Source organism: Globicephala melas, chromosome 11 (assembly GCF_963455315.2).
Source record: "Globicephala melas chromosome 11, mGloMel1.2, whole genome shotgun sequence".
NCBI lineage: Eukaryota > Metazoa > Chordata > Mammalia > Artiodactyla > Delphinidae > Globicephala > Globicephala melas.
Genome location: NC_083324.2, coordinates 97695936 through 97718369, shown reverse-complemented (window position 1 = coordinate 97718369; position 22434 = coordinate 97695936). Strand labels below are relative to the sequence as shown.

The following is a 22434-nucleotide window of genomic DNA, read 5'->3' as shown; positions in this document are numbered from 1 at the left end:
TTTTCATCATTAGTGTATAGGAATGCCAGAGATTTCTGTGCATTAATTTTGTATCCTGCTACTTTACCAAATTCATTGACTAGCTCTAGTAGTTTTCTGGTAGCATTTTTAGGATTCTCTATGTATAGTATCATGTTATCTGCAAACAGTGACAGCTTTACTTCTTCTTTTCCGATTTGGATTCCTTTTATTTCTTTTTTTCTCTGATTGCTGTGGCTAAAACTTCCAAAGCTATGTTGAATAAGAGTGGTGAGAGTGGACATCCTTGTCTTATTCCTGATCTTAGTGGAAATGCTTTCAGTTTTTCACCACTGAGGACGATGTTGGCTGCGGGTTTGTCATATATGGCCTTTATTATGTTCAGGAAAGTTCCCTCTATGTCTACTTGCTGCAGGGTTTTTATCATAAATGGGTGTTGAATTTTGTCGAAAGCTTTTCTCTGCATCTATTGAGATGACCATATGGTTTTTCTCCTTCAATTTGTTAATATGGTGTATTACATTGATTGATATGAGTATATTGAAGAATCCTTGCATTACTGGAATAAACCCCACTTGATCATGGTGTATGATCCTTTTAATGTGCTGTTGTATTCTGTTTGCTAGTATTTTGTTGAGGATTTTTGCATCTATGTTCATCAGTGATATTGGCCTGTAGTTTTCTTTCTTTGTGACATCTTTGTCTGGTTTTGGTATCAGGGTGATGGTGGCTTCATAGAACGAGTTTGGGAGTGTTCCTCCCTCTGCTATATTTTGGAAGAGTTTGAGAAGGTTAGGTGTTAGCTCTTCTCTAAATGTTTGATAGAATTCGCCTGTGAAGCCATCTGGCCCTGGACTTCTGTTTGTTGGAAGATTTGTAATCACAGTTTCAATTTCAGTGCTTGTGATTGGTCTGTTCATATTTTCTATTTCTTCCTGGTTCAGTCTCGGCAGGTTGTGCATTTCTAAGATTTGTCCGTTTCTTCCAGGTTGTCCATTTTATTGGCATATAGTTGCTTATAGTAATCTCTCATGATCATTTGTATTTCTGCAGTGTCAGTTGTTACTTCTCCTTTTTCATTTCTAATTCTATTGATTTGAGTCTTCTCCCTTCTTTTCTTGATGAGTCTGGCTAATGGTTTATGAATTTTGTTTGTCTTCTCAAAGAACCAGCTTTTAGTTTTATTGCTCTTTGCTGTTGTTTCCTTCATTTCTTTTTCATTTATTTCTGATCTGATCTTTATGATTTCTTTCCTTCTGCTAACTTTGGGGTTTTTTTGTTCTTCTTTCTCTAATTGCTTAAGGTGCAAGGTTAGGTTGTTTATTTGAGATGTTTCCTGTTTCTTAAGGTAGGATTGTATTGCTATAAACTTCCCTCTTAGAACTGCTTTTGCTGCATCCCATAGGCTTTGGGTTGTTGTGTCTCCATTGTCATTTGTCTAGGTATTTTTTGATTTCCTCTTTGATTTCTTCAGTGATCACTTCGTTATTAAGTAGTGTATTGTTTAGCCTCCATGTGTTTGTATTTTTTACAGATCTTTTCCTGTAATTGATATCTAGTCTCATAGTGTTGTGGTCGGAAAAGATACTTGATACGATTTCAATTTTCTTAAATTTACCAGGGCTTGATTTGTGACCCAAGATATGATCTATCCTGGAGAATGTTCCATGAGCACTTGAGAAAAATGTGTATTCTGTTGTTTTTGGATGGAATGTCCTATAAATATCAATTAAGTCCATCTTGTTCAATGTATCATTTAAAGCTTGTGTTTCCTTATTTATTTTCATTTCGGATGATCTGTCCCTTGGTGAAAGTGGGGTGTTAAAGTCCCCTACTATGATTCTGTTACTGTCGATTTCCCCTTTTATGGCTGTTAGTGTTTGCCTTATGTATTGAGGTGCTCCTATGTTGGGTGCACAAATATTTACCATTGTTATACCTTCTTCTTGGATCGATCCCTTGATCATTATGTAGTGTCCTTCTTTGTCTCTTGTAATAGTCTTTATTTTCAAGTCTATTTTGTCTGATATGAGAATTGCTGCTCCAGCTTTCTTTTGGTTTCCATTTGCATGGAATATCTTTTTCCATCCCCTCACTTTCAGTCGATATGTGTCCCTAGGTCTGAAGCGGGTCTCTTGTAGACAGCATATATATGGGTCTTGTTTTTGTATCCATTCAGCCAGTCTGTGTCTTTTGGTGGGGGTATTTAATCCATTTACATTTAAGGTAATTATTGATATGTATGTTCCTATTCCCATTTTCTTAATTGTTTTGGGTTTGTTATTGTAGGTCTTTTCCTTCTCTTGTGTTTCTTGCCTAGAGAAGTCCCTTTAGCATTTGTTGTAAAGCTGGTGCTGAACTCTCTTAGCTTTTGCTTGTCTGTAAAGGTTTTAATTTCTCCATCAAATCTGAATGAGATCCTTGCTGGGTAGAGTAATCTTGGTTGTAGGTTTTTCACCTTCATCACTTTAAATATGTCCTGCCACTCACTTCTGGCTTGCAGAGTTTTTGCTGAAAGATCAGCTGTTAACTTTATGGGGGATTCCCTTTTGTGTTATTTGTTGTTTTTCCCTTGCTGCTTTTAATATGTCTTCCTTGTATTTAATTTCTGATAGTTTGATTAATATGTGTGTTGGCGTGTTTCTCCTTGGATTGATCCTGTATGGGAGTCTCTGTGCTTCCTGGACTTGGCTAACTATTTCCTTTCCCATATTAGGGAAGTTTTCACCTATAATCTCTTCAAATATTTTTTCAGTCCCTTTCATTTTCTCTTCTTCTTCTGGGACCCCTATAATTTGACTGTTGGTGCATTTAATGTTGTCCCAGAGGTCTCGGAGACTGTCCTCAGTTCTTTTCATTCTTTTCTCTTTATTCTGCTCTGCAGTAGTTATTTCCATTATTTTATCTTCCAGGTCACTTACCCGTTCTTCTACCTCAGTTATTCTGCTATTGATCCCTTCTAGAGTATTTTTAATTTCATTTACTGTGTTGGTCATCGTTGCTTGTTTCCTCTTTAGTTCTTCTAGGCCCTTGTTAAATGTTTCTTGCATTTTCTCTGTTCTATTTCCAAGATTTTGGATCACTTTACTATCATTATTCTGAATTCTTTTTCAGGTAGACTGCCTATCTCCTCTTCATTTGTTAGGTCGGGTGGGTTTTTACCTTGCTCCTTCATCTGCTGTGTGTTTTTCTGTCTTCTCATTTTGCTTATCTTACTGTGTTCGGGTTCTCCTTTTGGCAGGCTCCAGGTTCGTAGTTCCCGTTGTTTTTGGTGTCTGTCCCCAGTGGCTAAAGTTGGTTCAGTGTGTTGTGTAGGCTTCCTGGTGGAGGGGACTAGTGCCTCTGTTCTGGTGGATGAGGGTGGATGTTGTCTTTCTGGTGGGCAGGTCCACGTCTGGTGGTGTGTTTTGGAGTGTCTGTGGCCTTATTATGATTTTAGGCAGCCTCTCTGCTAATGGGTGGGGTTGTCTTCCTGTCTTGCTAGTTGTTTGCCATTGGGTGTCCAGCACTGTAGCTTGCTGGTCGTTGAGTGAAGCTGGGTACTGGTGTTGAGATGGAGATCTCTGGGAGATTTTCACCGTTTGATATTACGTGGAGTTGGGAGGTCTCTTGTGGACCAGTGTCCTGAACTTGGCTCTCCCAGCTCAGAGGCACAGCACTGACTCCTGGCTTGACCACCAAGAGCCTTTCATCCACACGGCTCAGAATAAAAGGGAGAAAGAGTAGAAAGAAAAGAAAAGAAAGAAAGAAAAGAAAGAAAGAAATGATAAAATAAAATAAAGTAAGATAAAATAAAATAGTTATTAAAATAAAAAATAATTTTTAAGAAAATTTTTTTTTTTTTTTTTTTTTTTTTGCGGTACACGGGCCTCTTACTGTTGTGGCCTCTCCCGTTGCGGAGCACAGGCTCCGGACGCGCAGGCTCAGCGGCCATGGCTCACGGGCCCAGCCGCTCCGCGGCATGTGGGATCTTCCCAGACCGGGGCACGAACTCACGTCCTCTGCATCGGCAGGCGGACTCTCAACCACTGCGCCACCAGAGAGCCCGAAAAAAATATTTTTAAGTATTAAAGGAAAAAAAAAGGACGGACAGAACCCTAGGACAAATGGTGAAAGCACAGCTATACAGACAAAATCTCACACAGAAGCATACACATACACACTCACACTCAGAAAATAATATATCTTGCTCTCAAAGTCCACCTACTCAATTTGGGATAATTCATTCTCTATTCAGGTATTCCACAGATGCAGGGTACATCAAGTTGATTGTGGAGCTGCTCCTGAGGCTGCTGGGATAGATTTCCATTCTCTTCTTTGTTCGCAAAGCTCCCGGTGTTCAGCTTTGGGTCTGGCCACGCCTCTGCGTGTGGGTCACCGTAGGGCGTCTGTTCTTTGCTCAGACAGGACGGGGTTAAAGAAGCAGCTGATTAGGGGGCTCTTGCTCACACAGGCCGGGGGGAGGGAGGGGCTCAGAGTGCGGGTCGAGCCTGCAGCGGCAGAGGCCGGTGTGACGTTGCACCAGCCTGAGGCGCGCCGTGTGTTCTCCCAGGGGAGTTGTCCCTGGATCCTGGGACCCTGGCAGTGGCGGGCTGCACAGGCTCCCCGGAAGGGAGGTGTGGATAGTGACCTGTGCTCGCACACAGGCTTCTTGGTGGCGGCAGCAGCAGCCTTAGCGTCTCATGCCTGTCTCTGGGCTCCACGATGTTAGCCGCGGCTCGCGCCCGTCTCTGGAGCTCCTTTAAGCAGTGCTCTTAATCCCCTCTCCTCGTGCACCACGAAACAAAGAGGGAAGAAAAAGTCTCTTGCCTCTTCGGCAGGTCCAGACTTTTCCCTGGACTCCCTCCTGGCCAGCCGTGGCGCACTAACCCCCTGCAGGCTGTGTTCACGCCGCCGACCCCAGTCCTCTCCCAGCGCTCCGACCGAAGCCCGAGCCTCAGCTCCCAGCCCCGCCCGCCCCGGCGGGTGAGCAGACAAGCCTCTCGGGCTGGTGAGTGCCGGTCGGCCCCGATATTCTGTGCGGGAATCTGTCCGCTTTGCCCTCCGCACCCCTGTGGCAGCGCTCTCCTCCGCGGCTCCGAAGCTTTCCCCCTCCGCCACCCGCCGTCTCCGCCTGGGAAGCGACTTCTAGTGTGTGGAAACCTTTCCTCCTTCACGGCTCCCTCCCACTGGTGCAGGTCCCGTCCCTGTGCTTTTGTCTCTGTTTATTCTTTTTTCTTTTGCCCTAGCCAGGTACGTGGGGACTTTCTTGCCTTTTGCGGGGGGGGGGGTGTGTGAGGTCTGCCAGCGTTCAGTAGGTGTTCTGTAGGAGTTGTTCCACGTATAGATGTGTTTCTGATGTATTTGTGGGGAGGAAGGTGATCTCCGCGTCTTACTCTTCTGCCATCTTCCTCAATTCCTCCAGGATATTGTTTTTAAAATTCATTTTGAGTGATTTCTTGAAAGGATGGGTTTGGTACTAATTTACATCCCATAGTATTATCATACTTCCTCAATTCTTAGATGCCTAAAAATTTTTTTACATTTCTAAAATTGGAATGTGCTATACAATAAATGTCGAAAGGAACTTGCCAGCCTTTCTTTTTTTCTCCAAACACTGACGTTAAACGATGGTCTCCTTAACTCCCAATCGCCTTGAAGTAGAGGGGGTACATAGAACGAGGCTGTTTGTCTCCATTAACTTTCTCAAGGCTTTAGGTGACCAAGAACTAATAATAAAGCATCCTCCCCTAATAATCTAAGCAAGGAATTATGTGGATATGGGCATGATGGTTGTCTGTGATTCTTTTCCATTTTCTCCCACTAGATCTTTCTGATTCACCACATTGATTCCCCCTAAGAGAACAGAGGGCTGGCCTGAGCCTCCTTCCCTGAATCCCATTTCTCAGAGGTTAGGCCACGTCTCGCCTACTGGTGGATGACGGGGCTGGTGCTCTTCGGGCAGAGGCTAGTGTGGTCTTGGGCTGACGTGGGGACCCCTCCGCCTTCTAGAGTATGTCTGTAGGGCCAGAACCAGGGGAATCGTAGCTCTTAGCTCCACACACTCATGGAAGGAGGGCTCACGGGTGTCGGGGGCAGAGGCTGTGAGTGGGAAGGGTGTTGCCCAGCCGTCTCGTTGCGTCATTGGCCTGAGAGCCTGAATTGTCGCTGCTTGTGGTTCGTGAGCTTCTCAGCCCTTTTATCCCCAGCCCAGCTGTACAGAAGTTGCAGCAGAACGTGAGCTTGAGCTGAGCAGAGCTTCTTTTTAGAAGTCTGACAGGATCGTTTATGAAAACTTGCTGTCTTTTCCCATTCCTGAGAACGTCTCCAGTAAGATAATCCCATCAGAGGGTTATTTATAAAAAGCTGCGGCTACATTCCCACATCTGGCACAGTTTAACCCCGGTCAGAGCTGATGATGCCGATGATGATTGTCATTAGGAAGAGTAAACCTTTTATGTCACAAAGCAAGGAAATTGAGACTATCTTTTTGTAATGCCATTCTTTCTTTCCCTATAGCTCTTGGGACCTGGTTCCTAGAATGTTTGCTTTAGAACTTGATAATGTAAGGTCACTTAAGTCAGGTCACCCATAAAACTCTTTTTTTGGAACAGACATATGCATACTAATATAATACTTTCTTGTATGTGTATTCCTAGTCCTGTAGATGTCAGGGTTGCAACATGTAACTTATCCCACTGTCCCAGCTACTCTCATGATCTGCAAATCCATGTAAGACCCTGGAGAGCATGGGCAGGCTTTCAGGTCTCAGGCACTTCGGACATGTGCTCGGTCAGCACTTCTCAAATTTGACCCCCAACATGCTTCCAAAGGCAGAAGAGAGAGAACACATTCTACTGGTAGACAGGGGGTGGGTTCTGGGACCACAGAGTGGTTTCTTGGTTTATGAACTAGTGGTACCTGGGACTTCTTTTGTCTATAGAATTATGTGCCCTAAAATAGTACAGCTTGTCTGAATAAGTAGAACAGATCATCAAATAGTTTGTTTTTATCTTATTAGTGCCAGTGAAGTTCATGAATATCTTCCAACAGACAGCAAGGCACTGAGCCACGTTTTTGGATAGCACTTCGTTGTGAGAGCTTCACGAGGGGTTCAAGGAGATTATAAGGTTTTTAAAAAGAAGTCACTGTATAAATTATACCCCGTATCTCTTAACTAAGGAAAATTTAACTACCAGTGCCCAAATAGAAAATATAAAGCATTTTAAATAAACCAGCTCAGTTTTTGCTAAATCACATTGTCTGTGTGTGTGTTCTTTCCAGACATATGAAGATTCATGAGAAGGACCCCAGCAGCGCTACAGCTGCAGCCCCTCCGTCCCCACTGAAGCGCAGGCGGCTGTCCTCCAAAAGGAAACTGAGTCATGATACAGAGTCAGAGAAGGAAGACCCAGCGCCTGCTAAAAAGGTCCTCTCTGCCCCCAGCACAGATGTGCCTGCCCCAGGGACTCTTGGCAGAAATCCCTCCAGCCTTTATTTTCGCAGTCTGGGGGCTTGGTGGACACCCATCCCAAGCTTCTAACCTCTGTTTCCCTGCACTGTTTCGTAAGGTCTCTGGAGAAAAAAGTACCGGTTTGCTCCTCCTTTGTGGAAGGAAGAGCCCCCCGGCTGAGCCCACTGATGATCTGGGGAGCTTGTTTCATTGCTCCCGGGGTTTTTTGTTTCTCCAGCTAGAATGGAAGAGGCTCTGCTAAGTATTAGGGACTCTTGTCTGCTAAGTATTAGGGACTCTTTTGTCCTCACACTTTCATTCCCAGTGCCTGGCAGGTACTAGGTGCTCCGTGAATATTTGTTGAATGGATGAGTGAGTTGAGGGTGGGTGGGTGGGTGCTGGTGTTCGGTGAGGTTTTGTTACATGAAACGTTGGTCAGTAGCATCCTTAATGCCTAGGAGGGAGGCGTCCTTTCCCTTTCAGATTCTGGATTTAGTGTTGGCTTCTCTGAAACAAACTACGTGGGAGCCCTCCCTTGTGACTTAATGTTTCTTCTTTCCCCTAAGATGGTAGAGGACAGGCAGTCGGGTGACATGGAGAAGAAAGCTGATGAAGTGTTTCACTGCCCACTGTGTTTCAAGGAGTTCGTGTGCAAGTACGGGCTGGAGACCCACATGGAGACCCACTCAGATAACCCGCTAAGGTAGGAGAGGGGCTGGGGCAGGCTTGTGCTCTGGGGGCGCCTCCTTGTGATGTGTGATGCAACCTGCCTCCTGTTACTCCAGCCTGGGCTGTGAGGCCATTAGTGAGGCCGATGAGAGTGCTTGCGGGGGTGGAAGTGGGGCTGAGAGGGGTCAGAGCAGGTGGCTGCAGCCCCAGGAGGATTCACCAGCGTCACGGTGCTTCCTGCACTCCTGGCGGGGCCCCCGGGCGATCCCCATGAGTCCCCGCCCACGGGTAGCCTCCTAGCACCGGGCTTTGGGCAGCAGACACATTTTCTTCACGGATGGTGTTGCAGCCCAAATGGTCGTTAGCTGCGCCCGTGTGTGTGCTAAGGACGGGGAGGGCAGATCAGGTGCTCGTGGGCGTCTGGAATGGACTGGTAGCACAGAAGCCTAGGAAAGCATTTGGGGGCAAGACAGAGTTCTGTCATGCAGGACACGGGACCTGAATGCAGCCTGTCTCAGTAGCAGCAAAGGTGATGGTTCCGCTGGTCCAGGCTCCACATAGTTTTTCTGATTCTCAGTGGTCCCAGGCGGACCTCCGGCAGAATTTGGGGCTGGGGTGGGGGGAGCTCGGCTTTCCTCCCCGACCTTCTTCCCTGCGTTTTTATCAGGCAGAAAGCCCTTTGTTCCTGCTGAGCAGGTACCCGCTTCCTCTCTGAAACTGCTACTGTATCATTTTTAAGGTGCTGTAGGGGAGCCGCTGGTATTGTGAGACCTGAAAGTAGCGCGTCCTGAGAGGCACAGCTGAAGGTTCCCAGCGCAGAGGCCAGTGCATATGTGGTTGCAGCTTTGGGTTTCAGAAGACAGCTTGGGAGCGTAGAAATCTGGACATCTGTTTGTCTGACTCACCAATACGTGGACCACATTTCTTTCTTGGGGGCACATGTTTGGTTGTGACTTAGGAGTGAAAAGGTCTGAGGCAGCTAAACATGTTTGTGTTGGGGGAAAAGCCTAATTGTCCAGTAACATAAAGTCGTGTCAAGTAATCATTATCCTTAATCACGTTAGCTTGACATTTTTCCATTAGAGAGAGAAGAGAATTTATGGAGAGATTAAACTCTGAGCAGCTGAAGTGCTAGAGCATGTCTTGAGGTGACTGCCCCATCTTGGGAAACTCCTGGATGTGACGGGCAGGCAGGGACTGGTGGTCAGAACCCTGGGTCCCTGTCCCACCTCTGCTCACATGGGGCCTGGACCAGCTGCATCTGAACCTTGAAGGAGAGTTGGACCAGATCGCCCTCGTGTTCCCTTTCAGGCCTGAAATTCTGTGACTCGGAATCCTGCCTCTTAACAGCTGTTCTTCTGTCTACCAAGAGAAAGCGCTTGGCTCTTCCTTTTGTAGGCCCTGTCATTCTGAGAGATTCAGGAACTTGACTTCATGGTTTCATTAACGTCCACAGCATCCCAGGATGCGGGCTGGTGGTGGGTGGTAACTATTGAAATAGTTCTCTAGATGCAGGACCTGAGCAAGCGGAGGTGAAGTTACCAGACAAACCTCACGTGGTGAGTCGTGGGCAGAGGCAGGAATAGCAGCTGCGACCCCCGACCCTCCGACCCCCGTCAGCGCTTCTGACCCAGCACTGCAGAGTGCCTGAGTCCACACACTGCTCCTCTCTGGGTTCCTCCCTAGGTTTTCTTTCACTTTGTGTTTTATGCTGTGATCAGATACCATCTTAGGAACTACCCATTTACCCTCTTCTAGATGATTCTGTCCGACAGGGAAAATACCTTAACTCTCAAGAGAGATTTCTGGGCAGCTGGAGCCTGCACAGCACAGTGTATAGCAATGATAGAGGAAGATCAGGTGTCCCCTTCTTCAGTGCTGGCTGGCACCAGGGCGTGGGTGCTCCTGGAGTGGGGCCTTCTGGACAAGCACCTAATCTGGGGGCAGGCCGGGCTGGCTACTTGGAGAACATGGAGACGGGAATCGCCTTGGATACTGGTTCACTGTTTTACATGATTTGGTGCATAATTCACTTGCCGTGACTCCAAGGCTGTGAAGTTAAACCTCAGGTCCTCCCTTGCCCACTTGGTAATAGCATCCTTTGTTTGGGGAGGGTAGACTGGAGGAGTCCTGAGCCTGGTGGGGGGCTCGGCCCCTCCCGGCAGTGGCGTGAGAAGAGGTTGCCTTGCATCCATGGTGGGGGGCAAGCATGCCATCCCCTGTCTGGCGGCTGTTGCTGTGTGGGTGGGTCTTGTGTCTGGGAACCAAAGGAGTTAATTACAGAACATAGTTAGTTTCCCTTCTCTCCCCTCTGCTCTGCCCTCCACATAATGGCCTGCTATCAGAGGATGCCATGGGGACAGGCATGAGCCGGCAGGGCCCCGCCAGGCAGTGAACTGTGACAGTAGCTGGTGGGAGAGACTGCTTGTTAACCCAGAGCTAAAATAGGCACCAACTCCATTTGCAAACCCCAAAGGCAGCAGAACCACAGTGGGATGCTACCAGTTTAGACAGAAAGTTTATAACTTGAAACAGCTGTTGGCTTCTTTCTCTCCCTCTCCTGCCCTTACCGCCCACCCCCAAAGCTGGCAAGGTGCCCGTTGTTCCTTAATAAAAAGCATTGGAAATCCAAATTCACGTAAACGCCGAGGCCTTTCTCCTGCAGTGCCTTGTGTTTCAAGTTAACGAAGTGTAAGCGTAGAGCAAAAGGAAGACACAGACCACTGTAGTGATTCTGGCTCCGAGTGTCGGGTTTGTTTTCACCCTGGCGTGACCAGACCCGCGGTGACTTGGCCCTTCTGTCCAGCCCCCCAGACGGGAGAAGCGAGGCTTTCTGGGAGCTGGCACTTGGGACTGGAGGTGACAGAGTGTTCAGTGAGCAGGTGGATGCAGAGAGGACATCCCTGTGTGAGGGTGTCTGGGTGTTGAATATCGTGCCTGGTTATAAGAATAGAACAGAGTAACAGGCTGTCCGCTGCCCTGAGTAAAGTTAGCTGGGAGGGAAGTTCAGGTCAGCAGCCACCAATGCAAACAGGAGGAGAGCCACGAGGGCCACCTTAAGTTTTCAAGTAGCCACATTCTAAAAAAGGAAGAAGAAAATAGCGAAATTGATCATGCTTTGCTGGAATACTAATATATCCAAAATATAATGTCTGTACAGAAACCGTCAGTGATGTGATTTACATTCTCATTCTCATACAGTCTTTGCCATCTGGTGTGTGGGGCATGATCGCAGCCCACCATTTCAATTGGAAGAGGCACATTCCAAGCCCCCAGCAGCCCATGTGTAGGTGCGAGCCTAGGACAAGCCCACCTGTAGCTGGGAGGGCTTTGTCTCAGACCCCGCCCCCCTCCCCATTTTGTGTCTGAATGACTAGTCTCTGGCTAATGGGGGCTGGGCTGGGGGGACCTCTGGGTAGTCACGGTGGCACTGTGACTGCAGCTGGGGGCGAAATTTGGCAAAAGTTATTGTATAATCTTATGTGGCTTCTTGATTAAAGGAGATTGGGTAATAAATAATTTTTAAATTAGTTCAGCTAAAATGTATCCGGCAAATGAATGAGTGCTTGTTGTGTGCCAGGCCCTTGACCAGACTTAAGAAAAAAGTGGTGACAGTGGAGACAGGGCCCCTCGAGGGCTGTCAGCAAAAGAGTAAGAGCGATTATAACAGAGTGAAGTGGGTCAGTTCAGGGCCAGACAGGCCAGCAGCCTGTTGTCCAAGCAGAGGCAGCCAGGGAGCCGGATAGGTTGGCGGAAAGCTTCCCACGGCCTTTTACATTGGATGCTGGGGCGCTTGCCCGGGCAGGCCCTCCTCAGTCCAGTCCAGTTACCGTTCCTAGCTGTCTGTGAGGAAAAGGTTATGGTGATGCCCTTAAATCTACATGGGGCGTTGGAAGGTGGGGACCTGAGTGGGCTCTGCGGGCACGTGGCGGCACGGAGGGGACGGCAGGTGCCCACAGGCATGGAGGGTGGGCTGCCAGAGGTGGGGAGAGTCGCCAGGACCTTCTTCTTCTGGATTCTCAAGTGTTCCAAGGAACGTTCGACTGCCTGCCCTGTGCCCCATCCCCCCTCTACACACTCCCGTCACCTGCAGGGAGACCCTAAGACTGACTGACATGGCGCTGGTCCCACACTTGTTAAATGTCATCCTAAAAATAGGGATAGGGTATAACAAAACACTCTTCAGCATCTCGTATAAGAGCCTCAGGGGTCTGAGGCTCAGCCAGGTGGAGGGCAGATTTAAAACGATGCTGGGGGCTGAGGGAGGAGGTCCGCCCCCTAAGCTGGAGGCCTCTCTCTGGGCAGCCCCTCCGCACCCTGCCCAGGGGCCTCTCAGCCACGTGGAGTGGGCACTGCCGCCGGCTTCTGGGCTCACCCCAGCCACCCGTTGAGCAGTCCCTGGACCTGCCCGGCTTCCCGCTGCGTTGCTTCGGTCGAACAGACCTAGCAGGGCGTCAGGACGCAGTGTGTGCAGCCCGGTGGATTCCTGGGCGTGGGGAGGGCAGGCTGCCCCTGGCCAGGGCCCTCTCATAGGCCGTCACTGTTGCTCCCAGCAACTGGGAGAGATTAGTGCAGCTGTTGGCTGTCAGCTCTGCGGCTGGGAAGCGGGGGAGGGCAGGGAGGGTGGGCACCAGGGGAGAGGAGGGTCAGAACCGGGCGGGGCTCTGACGAGAAGCTGTTTGCACTCGCCCCTCTTGCCTCCATAGACAGAACAGAGAAAATGAAGCATGGAATCCCTTTAAAAAGGAATGTCAGTCCCTCGATAAAACACTGTAATGAGCAAGAAATTCAGTATCTCAAGGAAGCAGCCAGGGTGACTGCCGCTTTCTCAGCAAGGTATTTCCCAGGTTCTGATGACAGGGCCGGGCCTGCTGCTGCTTGGGGAGTGTTGGGAAGACTCCCAGTCGAGCCACTGTCCAGGGCCCAGGCATTAAGGATGTGACATGGGTTGTAGAAGGAGCTGGGACACCTGCAGTAACCATCCTCTGAACACTCAGCGCAGCAGCTGCAGCAGAGGGGTGGTGAGGGTGCCGGCTGCAGCCTGACTGGGGCCTGGCATCTCCGTGACCTTGGGCTCAGTTTCCCCGTCTGGAAAATGGACTTAGGGGCTGTGTGAGGATGAAGGGAGCATCCACAGTCCCCAGACTGTAACAAACAATCAATGAACATTTACTTCTGATACTGTTATTTAGAACATGTGTTGTTTTTAGTATTTTAACCCTTGTGACACTTACAGTTATGGGTTGGTGTCGCTCTCTTGGAATCCCATTCCAGTAAAATAGAGAAGGAAGCACGTTCCGGGGCTTCTCCAGGTACCATTTCCTTGACAGAGAACATGAAAGCAGTTTGGCCTTTAGTCTTTATCGTTGTAAGTAGCCACTTTTATCTGATTTTGCTTTTGTAAAGACTGGGTAGCTGAATGGCTGTTTACATTTGGTTTGAGTCCTGCCTCCCAAATGTTGTGATCCAACTGTACAGAAACCCAGATGATTAGAAGCTTGAAAGGTCCTGATACCTTTAAATTATAGAACCGCACATCATTTCCCTTAGATTGTTGGGGAAACCTGAGATTCTAAAGAAATGTGTTTCCTGATGTTTGAAATTTGCCAAAGCAATCTTTCAAAAATATGTTTAGCATAGTGAAAAAAATTTTTTAACCCTTTCATGTGGCAGTGGGGGTCATCTGTCTGTCTGTCCCTTAACTGGGAGACATGATAGAACAATGTGGAAGTAAGGGGTCACCAGATGACACAGTATTACTGTAGCAAACCCTGGGAGGAGTTAGTCCCAGAATTGCTTAGCCACAAGGCTTAAAAATATATTTTTTTAAGCTTTTTGGTGGCCTTCTTTTCCATTTCTGTAGATGCTTTTGCTGGTGATTTTGCCTTCACATTTACCTTGGTTTGACTCAGTCTTGTGTGTGTGTGTGTGTGTGTGCGCAAGCTCCCCTCCATTGTAGATCCTTCAGGAAGGTTAGTTGGGAAACCCACTCTGGTTAGTGGTCACACGTTCCTTGTTTCATGGCTGATGCCTTTAATTGTGAGAGTTAGTCCTGCTAAGTCACTGTCAGCCCTACTGTGAGCTGCTCCATTGACAGCTTCTTCCTGTACCCCTACTTCCTGCACAGTGCCCACGCCATTATAGCATGGGTATCATTAGCACATTCCTACCCCAGCCCAGAATTCTGCAGTTTTCTTCTAAAAAGTAAATAAGAAGGAAGGGCATGTGTTGTAAAGAACGGCTTCCGTGGTGCCCTGCCCCACTGGGTGTGCCATGCTACGTGTCAGTCCTCGACTCAGTGACTCTAAGATCCTGACGTTTGTTTTTTTGAGACTAGTCGTGGATCTGGGCATGAACAAGAACCTCATTCATTTGCATTGAAGCCCTCTGAGAACTGAAAGGACAAAGCCCCAGCTAACAAAGGAGAGCACTTCCTGGACCTCCCGGAGCTGCCTGGCCCATCCCTGGCCTGAGCTGTGGCTGGCAGGGTAGCTTCAAGATCAGTGCAGTTTACCACTCTCATGGAAGTCAGCCTTCTCTGACCACGTTCACAGTGTGCTCTTCCCGGCGAGGCCAACGTCAAGGCCAGAGCCCGTGTGCTGAGAGACTGTGTGAGTTTGTTTGATTTCTGAAGGAGAGGACAGGACAGGCTACAGATCAAGCACATGGTGAAGGTGCTCTGGGATCACAGTGCCTCCCTCCAGCCCCAGCACTGGCAGCCCCCAGTCCTGCCATCTGTTCCTTTGTATACCGGGGGGCCACAGTGGAAACTTGGCTCACTCCCCTGCCTGCTGCTGGGTTGGGGGGGGGCATCTCTCTCCCCTGGGACCCCCCGCCCAGCCCCTCCTGTCTCTGCTTCACACCTCCCCAAGCCCCCTCAGTGACACTGCAGGTGCTGCCACGGCAGGCAGAGCAGATAAGCTGCAGACAGCAGCTTTTCCCCTCCGGTTCCAGAAGTTCCAACCCTGCACGGCCCCAAACCTCAGCTCTTCCCTTACCACCCACCCCGAGTAAACTGAAGTGCTGGAGCCCCTGCCTGGGGAATAGAGCCGCCCTGAGGGAGGTGGAACCCTGCAGTCAGGGGAGCAGGTCGCTCTCCCCGCATTCTGAACTAAACGTGCTTCCTTTCTCATAGAAGCATTTGCTAACACGTGCTGAGATTCAAGTGTTTTCTGGGTGAAGTGGGCTCTGGTGAACTGCCTTGGGTACAGAAACACTGTTTCTGTGATTAGAACGATTTGGGGCTCACATATAGGGGATCATCCTTCTGTAAGCCAAGGGCAGGCAGGATGTCCATATTGGCATTCATCCCTGCGTTTCGTAAGTAAGCTCACCTTTACTTAAATTGTCCTTGAGAGTTTTTTCAAATAATGAATTTTTGTTTTCTTCACGGTAATCTATTTGGGTATGTGTGATTTAAAAAGAAAAAAGGAAAGTTTTGTTCTTAGAAGAGTGGGTGGAATGTTATTAGCTTCTTTAAACCCTACAGCTAGATACACTTTCCCCCATTAAATGCATTTATCTTACTGACAGCAGAAGTTAGTTTCCATTTGGAAAAGTTACCCTCAGTTTGCAACTTAAGGCCATCTCCGTTGCCAGAAAATCCGAAAGCAGCCTCTCGGATCTGTAAAATTTCCCCCTGGCACGTCGTCAGAGCACTTGCAAAATGAAATCATCCTCCAGTCACTCTGCCGTGACTCTTAAGTCAGCTCCACTCCATCTAAATGTTTTACAGTGTGCTGTTCACGAGTTCCTGGCAGGGTTGAAAGCTCCCCCAAACCGGGGTCGAGGGGAAGAGTGGTAGGGACCACCTGATCAATGGCTGTGGCCTTAATGAAGGTGACAGACCGAAGCGAGTTAGCAGATAGCCCCAGCTCGGCAGCCAGCAGCATCACCTGCAGATTTGCAGTGACCTCCACTGGGCCTCAGGAGGAACCGAGTGTCTCTGCCTGACAAAGGCAATCTAAATGTCTCTGGGTGACTGTTTTCCACGATGGTTTCATTTAAAGTCTGTCCGCAGATAGAGGTCCAAGCGTGAGATGGGGGGCAGTGTTTTTTCCCACGAGGGTTCTTTCCTTCTTTTTAACCAGCTTCTTGATGTGCTTCTGATTTCAAGGCAGAGTTTAATTTTCTCTGCCACTTTTCAAGAAGTTTGTTTGTAAGATGAAAGTCTATATCCTTTCAGAAGTGAAATAGGAGCACCTTGATTGAAACCCTGTGGAAACAGAGGTGTGATGTGGTGGATGGAGGGCTCGTTTTCACGGCATTAGGAGGCTTGAGTGCATGCGCGTGCAGGCTGTGGCTCCAGAAGGGAACGGGGTGATGAGGAAGCCGGGCTGCAGCGCAGGCAGGACCAGGAGGAACACACGTCTCTCCAGTGAGTCTCCAGATTGAACGGCAGCCGTGGAGAAGTTCTGCTGTTCTGTGGAGTCCTCGAGAGCGAAAGGAGAGAATACAGCCTTTGGAAATTAAAATTCCATTTTTCCTGCATTTTTGTGTCTGCTGTAATTGCCAGGAAATGGGTTATTCCTGATTTTTTTTTTGTACCTAGCGCCATAAAGTAATGGTTAAATTTGGTCTAGGACCTTGTAGTTCTCCGAGCATTTGGTTACCTGTTATTCACAGTAACTCTAAAGATCCCCACACACAGATGAGAAAGAAAACGGAGACTCATGGCAGAAAGGGAATGAGCTCGCCCAGGCGTGTCGCTTCAGTTGTTCATAACTTCGAGATCCTCTTGCTTGATTCTCTCTAATTTATTTTCCACACTTGTCTGATGTAAGAGGCACCTGGTGTGCTTGCACAAATACAGATTCCTGGGTTCCTCCTCCAGTTATTCTGATTCCAGTCCTTCTGCAGTGGCCCCAGGAATCTGGTTTTTAACAAGGTCATGGGGGGATTCTTATCTCAGGCACGTTTGGGAAATTTTACACAGCAGGCAGCTGAAATACAGATGAAACAAGTTGTCCAAGGTCACACACTCTGACTCCCCATTCCCAGCTGGGACTCCCTGGTCCCTGCACCCATACTCCCACTGCTCCACACCTGCCTTCCTCGGAGGACACAGCCTGTGGTTGGTGCCAGGTAATTCTGCCACGTGTGTATGGAGCGCAAACTTGGTACCAGATACCAGAAATGGGAAGGGTTTGAAGGTGAATAAGAGAATGAAGGAGGAGATGGATATGTCTAGATAAATGGTGCAAACTCAGCGTTACTGAAAATTCATGGCTACGATAGAAGGGCAGTAATCCTTATCACCACCTTCCGAGACACTCTCCATTCCCTTGTACAACCCACGTGTGATGCCCTCATGTGGAATACTCATGGCCAGTAGACTCTGCACTGATGCCATAGTCTCAAAAGAGGAAGGTGTTCAGAAAGATCTCTGGGGCACAAAGGCAAAATAATGGGACTTTTCTTCACTCATCCTTTAAAATTTTCTGTTTTTATATTTTATAGTGTACCTGGTACATTATATATGTGTGCATATAAATACATAAAGATACATAACACACACATTTCACCAACAGCAAGCCGATACGGGGTAAATGCTCAAAAACGTTTTAACTCTAAAGTTAGAAGCTCAAGGTTAAAAGCTCAAGAAGCGTGCAGCCCACTGCTCAGGCGCACCTGCTCACCTTCTGCAGCTGACATGCAGGCTGCCGAGGGTCAGTATGATTTCTCCCCAACCTGTTTATGTCAGTAATACTTATAATTATTTGCTGTAATTTGATTAAATTTTCTGTAAGCCAGCGAAATATTGGTTGTTTTTTTTTAAAGAATAGTCTGTGAAAACTGAGTTGGGCATACTTGCACATAATCCAGATTGGACAGGTTTTTTTGTTGCTGTTGTTTGTTTGTTTGTTTTGCTGTCAAATGTAGGGTGGGCAAGACAGCTGTGAACAGTTGAAGAAACAATCATAAGAACCTAGGATGCTGCTTTAGTTTGGTTTGCAAAAATCTAAGTTCTTGCTCTACCTGAAAGCATCTAAAACCAGAAATCAAAGATGCTGTGTTACGAGTGTGACTCACACAGTGATGACAACATGGATCTTCACTCAGTGGAACTAGACTCAAGCCTAAGTCCTTGGCCCCCATAAAAATGGGCGAGTTGAATGTGCAGTGGAGTCTCGTTACCCAGTAGGTACGTTCCGTGAAGTCCCCACAGACAGAGAGTTAGTGGGCACTGAACCATTGTTCCTGGAGGAAACACAGGGTTAGTTTCCTGCAAGCCTCTGGTCACATTTTCATGAACTAATTGATACATAACCTTGTTTTATTAAGTGTGTTTCTGTTTAAAGACACTCTGTGTAGTATATACTGTTGACTCATCAACACTGAACTCACAGCCGACAGCACTCCAGCTCACGCCTGAACGGAGCTCATCTAACACGCGTGTTTTCTCTGCAAAGCACGTCACAGCCTTCTTGCTCTTGGCGACGCAGGGTGGCACTTCAGCATTACACTTGGGGACCATTTTATTTTTAAAATTTATTTATTTATTTATTTTTGGCTGCGTTGGGTCTTCGCTGCTGTGCGGGCTTTTCTCTAGTGGCAGGGAGCGGGAGCTACTCTTCATTGCGGTGCGTGCAGGCTTCTCACTGTGATGGCTTCTCTTGTTGTGGAGCACGGGCTCTAGGCGCGCGGGCTTCAGTAGTTGTGGCGCACGGGCTTAGCTGCTCCGCCGCATGTGGGATCTTTCCAATCCAGGGATCGAACCCGTGTCCCCTGCATTGGCAGGCGGATTCTTAACCACTGCATCACCAGGGAAGCCCTTGGGGACCGTTTTAAATAGCAGACTCATCAAGAAGAAGCACTAAAATGCTAGAAATGTGGCAGCACTAAAGAGACAGCGGAAAGGACACGTGTTTACAGTAGGAGCTTACATGAGAGGGCAGAGCGTCTCCTTGTCCAGCCCCAGCAGGGAACGTGTGCATCAGGCAACTCAGATTCTTCCCACTCTGTTCTCTGTTGCGTTGCCTGTCCAAGAACACACCGCGAATACTGACTTGGGTTTACAAATAAGTTTTGGCAAGTAGGCAAATTCACAAACACAGACTCTGCAAATAATGAGGATCAACGGAATATGTTTTAGGTTGAGTAAAATAGTAAATGTGCGTGAATGTTTGTTTTTAATGAGGGTCCCCCCACCCCACCCCTTTACCCAACTTGGATGAACGACCCTTTCTCTGCCAGACGGAGTGAGCCCTGCTGTCTTCTGAGGGTGAGCGAGAACCAGGCCTCTGCTTCCATTGTGATGGGATGGTCACACAGTGGCTGGGTTGCTAGGATGAATTGAGCTTAAGTATTTGTTGCAATGTCCCAACGCTGGTAAAAATTAATTATAAACACTTTGCAAATATTCTACACAAAATATATGTCGTCAGTGCTAATTGTTAACTCAGGAAGAGTGAGTCATCATGGACGTCAGGTGGAAAATGCCTGAGGGCCCACTGGGTGGCAGCTCCCCGCTGCCTTTGCACTTGTCCTTTCTTTCTTAACTTCCTCTCAGTCTCACCTTTCAGGGAAGGCACAGACCAGCTTCCAGACAGTTCCCTGAACTTCACCTGCTTGTGGCCCAGACAGGACAGAGGGGAAGAGGAAGAGGTGCAGGGAGAGAAAATCTGAACAGTGCAAGGGATTGTGGGAAGCAGGGCCGGGGAGAGATGGAAGCTGCGCTGTGCAGGCCCACCGCGTGAGAACTTTCCATACCTATAGGCGTCTGGGTTCTCTGCGGCCATCCCTGCCCAGAGCCTTTATCACAGTTGGTGAGCTTAACCAGAAGTCCCTCAAAAGGGGTTTGTGTTTTGAGTGGCTCGTGGGAACCCAGCATGCTAAATTTAATTGAATGATGACAGGAATCTTGGTGGCGAGATGCGGGCGCGTCAGCAGGGGGAGGGGGGGTGTCGAGGAGGTGGGGACACAGGAGCACGCTGCTGTGCCAGCCACGGCCCAGCACAGGGAGCGGGGCTGCACATACTTGGCACTGGTCTTTCGGCGCTACACGTGAAGCCCAGCTGCTTCATGGGTGATGCCGTTATCTCTTTGATTTCTAGAGAAGAATTTCAAGGCAAAAAAAGTTTCCATTAAGGTGTGTGCAGTGTAAGCTCAATCAGGTCGCTGTACCCCTCTGTGCCCCAGACTCCTTCTCTGTGAGACAGGGGTAAGACCTGCCGTAGAGCTTTTGTGAGGGGCAGATGTGTTTGTATGTGTAAAGCAGTTGGAAAGAGGCGCTGTCCATGGGATTTCCTGCGATCCTGGAAATGCGCCAGGCCTGCACTGCTTGTCGCGGCTGAGCCCGTGAGACGGGGCTCCTGTGACTAAGGACATTTTAATTCGTTTAAATAGGGCTTTCACGGCCGCTGTATTCAGTGCAGGTCTAGAGGATGTGGGTGATGTCCTAATGTTTGTTGGGTTTTAAGATGGCTCTCAGTGAAGACCTAGAAGGCGGCACTGGTGTGAAACATGGAGAAAACGGAGCCACCGTTAGAAAGTGGTGTTTGTTACATGTCCATGTGGCCCAGGACGGGTCAGGTGTATGCAGTCATCTCTGAAGTGAAGCGTGATAGTCTTTCATCTTTCTGTGGACCGCATTGGAAAGAGTCTTTCTAGGATAGGGAGATGGCTTCATGGTAGGTGAGGGTGGGAGTATGAACAGGGCTCACACTGTCTTTGCTTCTTCCTGGCTGTGTGGCCTCCACCACGCTGCTGAACATTTTCGAGCCTCGGTGTTTTCCTCTGGAAGATGAAGATGAGAATGCCCACCCACCTGCCGGGTCGTGCGCTACCCCCGTGGGGTGCCCTCGCACCTAGCGTGGGCTCAGCATTCGGGAGCTATGGTTATTTCTTAGATAGATGGTAACAATAGCAGAATTAAATACATAATCGCTGTCATGTGCTACCAGTTCAGTTGGAGGATTTGATTATCATTTTATCCCAGTCACATATCAGGGATGCTGGCGTGACTGCTCCAGCTGCTGTGGAAGTTTGTGCTTTTGGGCTTCTAGATGTTTTTGATAATCCGAATGCATGGAGCTGGGGGAGGGAAGTGTTCCCTCCACATCGTGTAACGCAGGTAAGAGCAAGTGGCCTCAGGTCCCACCTCTCTGCTCTGTTCTCACTTGTGCCGTCTGCAAAGACTGGGTATCCAGAGGCTGCTAGGACATAAATTTTTTCTTAAAGGGAGAGTCTTTTGTTGCTCACCATGAGGTGGCTGGCTTCTTGATGTCACATGCTTTTTATTTTGCTCCACTGAAATGAAGCAACAGAAAACACAATACGGCTAACGGACAGGTGGACGCCCCGGCATGGCCGCCTCCTTACGTCCTGTGTCTTCTTCCCGCAGATGTGACATTTGCTGCGTCACCTTCCGCACACACCGAGGACTGCTGCGCCACAACGCACTGGTCCACAAGCAGCTTCCCAGGGACGCAGTGGGAAGGCCCTTCATCCAGAACAACCCCTCCATCCCTGCCGGCTTCCACGACTTAGGCTTCACCGACTTCTCCTGTAGGAGGTTTCCTCGCATTTCTCAGGTATTCCGATTGGCCCATGACTGGCAGCCACCTCCATGGCCCACACAGCTGGACTGAATTTCCTCACCTGAGGCTTCCTTTCCTTAAAATGCTGTCATTTGGTTTTTTTCTGTTTAATAGTACCTTTCTCTTGAAATTCAGCTCGGCCCTTCCCATTTCATTGAGTTGTTGAGTTGACGAGGGTTGGCGGCCTTTTATCTTGTGTGCTGAATTTCATGTTAACTGGCGTATGAGTGTAGCTCATCGGTACTTTGCCCATTTGGGGGCATTTGGGTTTAAAGTTGTGAATTGTTCACTACCCCACACAGCCCTAGGTGAATTGAATTTGTATTTTTTAAGTATTTCTTTAATATCGATATCACAGCTAAATATTTCTAGTGTTGTAGCTTCTATTCAAATATTTTGGGTCAGTGTTAGCCTGAGCTGTATTTGTGCTCTGCTTATAAAACACCTGCTAAAACTACTTTGGAACCCATTTTTTTTCCAATTTAAAAAAATTGAGGTAGACGATATCAACAGTGAAATTTTTCCATCACAGCAGCCCCAGACTCAGTGACTTATTCCACGTGTACATGACCATGTGCATACGTCCATGTGTGCACATGCATATGTCCATGTGTGTACGTACCCACGTGTGTACGCTCATGTAGCCCCCTCCCCCATGGTGCCCCTTCCCAGGCAGCCTCCTCCCCCACAGTCACAGAGAAAGCCAGTTCTTCACTGATGGTGGTAGTTGCCGTCAGTTAGGCTTGCAAGGCCCCCATTTTTAAAGAGAGAATTCATCCTACCTCTGTGGTGTTATTACTTAACCGTACTTCA

General features: G+C 48.3%; 1 protein-coding gene across 5 annotated transcripts in view; it reads left to right on the top strand.

The window, feature by feature from the left end:
- The window catches only part of RREB1 (ras responsive element binding protein 1), a 150359-nt gene that overhangs the window by 109780 nt on the left and 18145 nt on the right, over positions 1 to 22434 (top strand). For all 5 annotated transcript variants that reach the window (XM_060307515.2, XM_060307514.2, XM_060307517.2 and 2 more), the window contains 3 exons: positions 7243 to 7387; positions 7978 to 8114; positions 21426 to 21615. In XM_060307515.2, the coding sequence (XP_060163498.1) occupies positions 7243 to 7387; positions 7978 to 8114; positions 21426 to 21615 (472 nt within the window). The remainder of the gene's footprint in view (positions 1 to 7242; positions 7388 to 7977; positions 8115 to 21425; positions 21616 to 22434) is intronic.